The 7,920-nt window shown below is 41.4% G+C and overlaps 1 protein-coding gene across 1 annotated transcript in view; it reads right to left on the bottom strand.

Moving 5' to 3' along the window:
* Positions 1 to 851: 851 nt before the first annotated feature.
* Positions 852 to 7,920, bottom strand: part of SHISAL2A (shisa like 2A) — a 30,790-nt gene continuing 23,721 nt past the window's right edge. Inside the window, exon 3 of the mRNA XM_007534481.2 lies at positions 852 to 1,130. Within this exon, the coding sequence (XP_007534543.1) occupies positions 880 to 1,130 (251 nt within the window). The 3' untranslated portion in view covers positions 852 to 879. The remainder of the gene's footprint in view (positions 1,131 to 7,920) is intronic.

The following is a 7,920-nucleotide window of genomic DNA, read 5'->3' as shown; positions in this document are numbered from 1 at the left end:
TGTTACCCCATTATTTGCCCTTGGTTGGCTCAGGTCCCAGGCACAATAACTACAAATGAACATTTTACTGTTGCCAAAACCAGTAGCAGCTCAGGTCACCGTCAACAATGTCAAGAGCTGCTTTCAGTGACAGCTAGGTCTCCCTAGTCTTTGCCTTGCACTCCCAAAGCAAAAACTAAAGCTATTATCAAAGCTAAAAGGAGAATAGACAGGAGAGAAGGATGACAGCTTTCTGCCTTGCGATATTTTTATTTAATTTTTTATTTATAAAAAGGGAACAGGGAGTTTTATTCTTAACAATTTATTGTCTTTGGGGTATGCTGGGACTTTGCACCTGCTAAATTCTATTGTTTGAAACAGATTTATTTTAATTTTTAAGCTTTATTTTATTTTTCTTATATTTGCTAGGACAGAGAGAAACTGAGAGCAAAGGGGGAGATAAAGAGGAAAAGAGGGGCGGGCGGGGGAGATGGCATAATGCAGACAGACTCTCATGCCTCAGGCCCTAAGGTCCCAAGTTCAATCCCCTCACCACCCCTCACTGCCAGAGCTGAGCAGTACTCTAGTAAAAAAATTAAATAACAATAATAATAAAAAAGAGAGAGAGACACCTGCAGAACTGTTTCATTGCTCATGAAGTTTCCCCTCACAGGTGGGACCAGGGACTTAAACCTGGGTCCTGAGGCATGGTATCATGTGCACTCAACCAATAAGCAGCAATAATAACGTAACAATAATGACAACGAAGGCAACAAAATGGAGTTTGCTGAGGAAAAAATCTTATTTATCCCTTTAGACTCCAAAGTCCATTTGGTCACCCTGATCTTTACCAGAAAACAGACTCCAGAAAAGAATGGTATAGAAATATTTATTGAATGTTTATGGTGTCATTTCATGTGGTTCTGAATTGAGGACAAGGGTCTCCTCAGGGCTGCCTGGAATGTCACTGGCGGTCACTGTGGCCATGAAGCAGTTCTGGAAGAGGCATTTGGCGTCCACAACCTGTTCCTCTTTGCAGTCCATTCGAGGGTTCAGGAAGGGGTGACTCTGCCCAAGAAGTCTCACTCCTGGCACCTGCACCAAATTTTCCATGTTTCCACCTTGATAGTCAGAAGGCACCTCCTCAGGGTCTGAAAAACAGGAAGATTCCGCCTACAATCTGTTTTCTCCCAATGATAAGATTTTCATAATCTTAGAACGACTTCAAGACTAGAAGACTTACATTGGCACATAAACTACAAATCTCATCCAGATTTTACCAGTTTTCACATGTAGGTTTTTGAGTGTTTACTGTTAATGAAAGTTTATCAGGTTTATATTTACATCATCACAACCACATTCGAGGTGATGAATTGTTCCATTACCACAAAGAAACTGCTTTACAAACCTCTATAGTCAGATGCTTCCAATTAAACCTAGCTAATGTTAACGACTAGCCTGCACTCTATTACTACAATTTTGCCATTTCAGAAGTTACACAAATGAAATTAAGGAGTATATAATCTTTAAATTTTTATTTATTGAAAAGAGACAGAGAAGGTGAGAGAAAAGGAAGAGATGGGAAGAAAGAGAGAAAACAGCTGCAGCACTGCTTCACTGCTCTTGAAGAATACCCCCTGCAGGTGGGGACCAGGATCTTGAACCTGGGTCCTTGTGCATTGTAGCATCTACGCTAGACCAGGTTCACTACCACCAGGCCCCTAAAAGTATATTTATATTTTCCTCTTGAGGCTGATGTCCTAGGTTCAATCCCTGACCCTCATCATAAGCCAGGGCTTAGCAGTGCTCTATTAAAATAAAATAACACACACACACACACACACACAGGTGGTGGTGCACCCATGTAGAGCACATACATTATGTGCAAGGACCCAGGTTCAAGCCCCTGGTCCCCACAGCAGGGGGGAAGCTATAAAAGCAGTAAATCCTTGCTGCAGGTGTCTGTCTTTCTCTCTCCCTCTCTAGCATCTCCTTCCCTAACAATTTTCTCTGTCCTTTCAAATAAAAGAGAAAAGAAGACACTTCTAGGAGTGGTAGACTTGCCATGCAGGTACCAACCCACCACTCCCAGCAGCCATATTTTTCTTTAATTTCTTTGTCTAACTTTAAAAAAGATTTTCTTTTAAATTTTTTATAGTTTTGAACTAGCTTTTGTATAGAGTGAGGGAACTAGTGAAGCTTATTTGTTTAATCTATGGCATTTTAATCATTTAATCAACACGATTTGTTAGTAAACACTTCATTAAATTGCTTACATACCTTAAAAAATCTGCTGGGCACACAAAGTAGGTCTATTCCTGGATTCTTTTTTTTCTTTTTCAAACTTTATTTATTTTCCCTTTTGTTGCCCTTGTTGGTTTATTGTTGTAGTTATCATCGTTGTTGCCATTGATGTCATCATTGTTGGATAGGACAGAGAGAAATGGAGAGAGGAGAAGAAGACAGAGAGGGGGAGAGAAAGAGAGACACCTGCAGACCTGCTTCACCGCCTGCGAAGCAACTCCCCTTGCAGGTGAGGAGCCAGGGCTTGAACCGGGATCCTTATGCTGGTCCTTGTGCTTTGCACCACATGCGCTTAACCCGCTGCGCTACCGCCCGACTCCCTCCTGCATTCTGTTTTTATCTATCTGTCTTGTTACTTCTCTAAAACCACACAGTTCTGATTCCTGGTTCAGGAGAGATTGGGTGTGTTCAGGCTGGTATGGCCATAGACTGATTATTCTTTCTATATAGTGATTCTTAAAACTGAATTGTATTTCTTCCAGCTTTATTATTTCTTTTTGTTATAGCTTAGCTATTCTAGCTCCATTATCTTTCTATGTAAGTTTTAAAATCATTTTCTTTTCTCAGTATACAAAAGGGCTGCTGTAGAGGCTAGTCGGTGGCTCAGCAGGGAAGGTGCATACCTTAGTAGCCCTTGGTTTGATATCCTGTATTACGTGGAAACACATGGAAGTTCCCTACAGAGCCAAACTCAATAAATGGTGGAGTGGTGCTTCTGCCTTTTTCTCCAGTCCATTTTTATTATAGCCGGGGTTTCACTGGGGCTTTCTACCTACAGAGTTCTATTGTTCTCAGAGGACCTTTTTAATTCTTCCCCCAGTTAGACAGTGAGAGACACAAAAGGAGATACAGGGTAGCACTGCTCCACTGCTAGAAAAGCTTCCCCTACGGAGACGCTCCACAGCATCAGGTCTGGTGCTCAGGTGAGGGTCCTTAAATAAGTAAAGTGAGATCTACTGAGTATGCTATCACTTGGCCCTCTCTCCATCTTTCTTCAAAAGAGAGATGGTTTCTCTCTGTCCTATCGAGCAACGACAGCAATGACAACAATAATAACAGTAACAATAAGGGTAACGAAAGGGGAAAAATGGCCTCCAGGAGCAATGGATTCGCAGTGCAGGCACTGAGCCCCAGTGATGGTAACCCTGGAGGTAAAAAAAGTAAATAAACAAAAACGAAAAATAAAAAAAGAGAAATTGCTCCAGGGAGGTGGTTCAGTAGTACCACATATTCATAAGGCCCTGGATTCATTTCCTGGGATCATATTAAATACATTTTTTTAAAAAGCTCTGGTGAAATTTTTATCTTTAATATGTTACATCTTCCAGTTCACAAACATGGTAAGTCACTTCATCTATTTATTTATCTATTGCCTCTCCATTCAGTTAATATCCACTATGACTTGGTCCCCAGGTCTAGCTGATCACCTTTAAAATTTTTTTTTTCTTCAGCAGTATCTTTTTAAAGATTTTATTTATTTTATTAATGAGAAAGATAGGAGGAGAGAGAGAAAGAGTTAGGCATCACTCTGGTACATGTGCTGCCAGGAATTGAACTCAGGACCTCATGCTAAAGAGTATAGTTCCTTAGCCACTGTGCCACGTCCCGAACCACAATATCTTGTAGTTTTATTGTATAGATCCTGTGCATGTTTTTCTAGTCATAAACCTGTCTTTCTTTCTTTTTTTTTCAGTGACTATAAATGGTATTACTGTTTCTAAGTTTGCTTTTTAGTTTTGTGTAACCTGTATATAAAAATGCAATTGGGGAGTCGGGCGATAGTGCTGTGGTTTAAGTGCAGGTGGCGCAAATGAAAGGACTGGCAAAAGGATCCCGGTTCGAGCCCCTGGCTCCCCACCTACGGGGGAGTCTCTTCCCTTCTGTCTTCCCCTCCTCTCTTCCCCTCCTCTCTCCATTTCTCTCTGTCCTATCCAACAACGACAACATCAACAACAACAACAACAACAAAAATGCAATTGATGGGGGGGCAGGCACATGTATAATACCATCTCTGGGGAGTCAGGCAGTAGCGCAGCCTATTAAGTGCAAGTGGTGCGAAGTGCAAGGACCGCCCAAAGGATCCGGGTTCAAGCCCCCAGCTCCCCAACTGTACCGGAGTCGGTTCACAGGTGGTGAAGCAGGTCTACAGGTGTCTATCTTTCTCTCCCTCTCTCTATATTCCCTTCCTCTCTCCATTTCTCTCTGTCCTATCTAACAACATCAACAACAACAACAATAACTACTACAACAATAAAAAAACTAGAGCAGGGAGTCAGCCGGGTTAAGTGTACGTGTTTCAAAGCTCAAGGACCAGAGGAAGGATCCTGGTTCGAGCCGCTGGCTCCCCAACTGCAGAGGAGTCACTTCACAAGCGGTGAAGCAGGTCTGCAGGTATATTTCTCTACCCTCCCCCTCTTCTCCCCCTCCTCTCTCTATTTCTCTCTGTCCTACCCAACAACAACAATAACTACAACAATAAATAAATACACCTTTTAAAAAAAGAGCAACAAAAGGAAAATAAACAAATATTTTTTTAAAGTTTTTTAAATATCATCTCTGAATGGCTTCTCCAGCCCAGTTTTTTCACTCTTTATTTCGGGGGGGGGGAGGGGAAATACTACGGTGCCACTCCATCACTGGGGCTCCCCCAACATCACTCATGGTGCTCTATGTGGTGTCAGGGCTCAACCTGGAGCCTTGTACATGAAGGTACGCCCTCTAGCTGGTGAGCTCTTTTCTTTTTTTTTTTTTTCCCTTTTTAAATTTATTTCTTTATTGGGGAATTAATGTTTTACATTCAACAGTAAAAACAATAGTTTGTACATGCATAACATTCCCCAGTTTCCCATTTAACAATACAACCCCCACTATGTCCTTTATCATCCTTCATGGACCTGTATTCTCCCCATCCACCCACCCCAGAGTCTTTTACTTTGGTGCAATATGCCAATTCCATTTCAGGTTCTACTTGTGTTTTCTTTTCTGATCTTGATTTTCAACTTCTGCCTGAGAGTAAGATCATCCCATATTCATCCTTCTGTTTCTGACTTATTTCACTCAACATGATATTTTCAAGGTCCATCCAAGATCAGCTGAAAACGGTGAAGTCACCATTTTTTATAGCTGAGTAGTATTCCACTGTGTATATATACGACAACTTGCTCAGCCATTCATCTGTTGTTGGACACCTGGGTTGTTTCAAGGTTTTGGCTATTACAAATTGTGCTGCCAAAAACATATGTGTACACAGATCTTTTTGGATGGATGTGTTGGGTTCCTTAGGTTATATCCCCAGGAGAGGAATTGCAGGGTCATAGGGTAGGTCCATTTCTAGCCTTCTGAGAGTTCTCCAGACTGTTCTCCACAGAGGTTGGACCAATTGGCATTCCCACCAGCAGTGCAGGAGGGTTCCTTTGACCCCACACCCTCTCCAGCATTTGCTGCTGTTACCTTTTCTGATGTATGACATTCTCACAGAATGTGGTATCTCATTGTTGTCTTGATTTGCATTTCTCTGACAGTCAGAGACTTGGAGCATTTTTTCATGTGTTTCTCAGCCTTTTGGATCTCTTCTGTGGTGAATATTCTGTCCATGTCCTCCTCCCATTTTTGGATGGGGTTATTTGTTGTCTTGTTGTTGAGTCTGGCAAGCTCTTTATATATGTTGGTTATTAAACTCTTATCTGATGTATGGCATGTAAAGATGTATGGCATGTGAGGAGTCTCTTGGTTTGGGTAGTGGTTTCTTTTGCTGTGAAGAAGCTTTTTAATTTGATGTAGTCCCATAGGTTTATATTTGCCTTAGTCTTCTTTGTAATTGGATTCGTTTCATTGAAAATGTCTTTAAAATTTATGTGGAAAAGAGTTCTGCCAATATTTTCCTCTAACTATTTGATAGTTTGTGGTCTAACATCCAAGTCCTTGATCCACTTGGAATTTACTTTTGTATTTGGTGAAATACAGTGGTTCAGTTTCATTCTTCTGCATGTTTCAACCCATTGTTTCCAACACCATTTGTTGAAGAGACTCTGCTTTCCCCATGGAATAGTCTGGGCCCCTTTGTCAAAGATTAGATGTCCATACGTGTGGGGCCTCATTTCTGGGCTCTCAATTCTATTCCACTGGTCAGTGTGTCTATTCATGTTCCAGTACCAAGCAGTTTTGATGGCAGCGGCCCTATAATATAATTTGAGATCTGGGAGTGTGATGCCTCCGGTTCTGTTCTTTTTCCTCAAGATTGTTTTGGCAATTCTAGGTCTTTTCTGGTTCCAGATAAACATTTGTAGCATTTTTTCTATTCTCCTAAAAACTGTGCTTGGGATCTTGATGGGGATAGCATTAAATTTGTAGATGGCTCTGGGTAGTATATTCATTTTGATGATGTTAATTCTTCCAACCCATGAACATGGAATATCTTTCCACTTCTTTGTGTGTCTTTTTCAATTTTTTTGAGTAGTGACTCATAATTTTCAGTATACAAGTCTTTCACTTCCTTGGTTAGATTTACTCCTAGATATTATATTGTTTTTGTTGCTATAGTAAAAGGAATTGATTTCTGGATTTCAATTTCTTCTAACTTAGTGTTTGCATAGAGGAATGCCACTGACTTTTTTTTTTTCCCTCCAGGGTTATTGCTGGGCTCGGTGTCTGCACCATAAATCCACCGCTCCTGGAGGCCATTTTTCCCCCTTTTTGTTGCCTTAGTTGTTGCAGCCTCCTTGCGGTTATTATTGCCATTGTTAACGTTGCTTTGTTGTTGGATAGGACAGAGAGAAATGGAGAGAGGAGGGGAAGACAGAGAGAGAGGGGGAGAGAAAGATAGACACCTGCATACCTGCTTCACCGCCCGTGAAGCGACTCCACTGCCAGTGGGGAGCCGGGGGCTCGAACCGGGATCCTTACACCGGTCCCTGCGCTTTGCGCCACATGCGCTTAACCCACTGTGCCACCGCCCGACCCTCGCCACTGACTTTTGAATGTTAATTTTATAGCCTGACACCTTACTGTATTGCCTGATGATTTCCAAAAGCTTCTTGCTGGATTCCTTAGGATTTTCCATGTATACTATCATGTCATCTGCAAATAAGGAGAGTTTGACTTCTTCTCTTCCAATCTGTATCCCTTTAATTCCTTGCTCCTGCCTGATTGCTATGGCAAGAACTTCCAACACTATGTTGAATAGTAATGGTGATAGTGGGCAGCCCTGTCTAGTACCTGATCTGAGGGGAAATGCTTCCAGTTTTTCACCATTGAGTATGATGTTGGCTGTAGGTTTGCTATATATAGACTCCACTGTCTTCAGGAATTTTCCATCTATTCCCATTTTTTGTAGTGTTTTGATCATAAAGGGATGTTGTATTTTGTCAAAGGCTTTCTCTGCATCTATTGATATGACCATGTGGTTTTTGGTCTTGCTTTTGTTGATGTGGTGGATCACATTGATTGATTTACATATATTAAACCAACCTTGCATGTCTGGGATAAACCCCACTTGGTCATGATGAACAATCTTTTTGATATACTGCTGTTTCCGGTTGGCTAGAATTTTGTTTAATATTTTCACATCTATGTTCATCAGAGACATTGGTCTGTATTTTTGTTTTTTGGTTGTGTCCCTGTCTGCTTTTGGTATCAGGG

Source organism: Erinaceus europaeus, chromosome 13, assembly GCF_950295315.1.
Source record: "Erinaceus europaeus chromosome 13, mEriEur2.1, whole genome shotgun sequence".
Taxonomy (NCBI): Eukaryota; Metazoa; Chordata; class Mammalia; order Eulipotyphla; family Erinaceidae; genus Erinaceus; species Erinaceus europaeus.
Note: the sequence above shows the minus strand (reverse complement) of the source record. Positions and strands in the feature narration are given on the sequence as shown.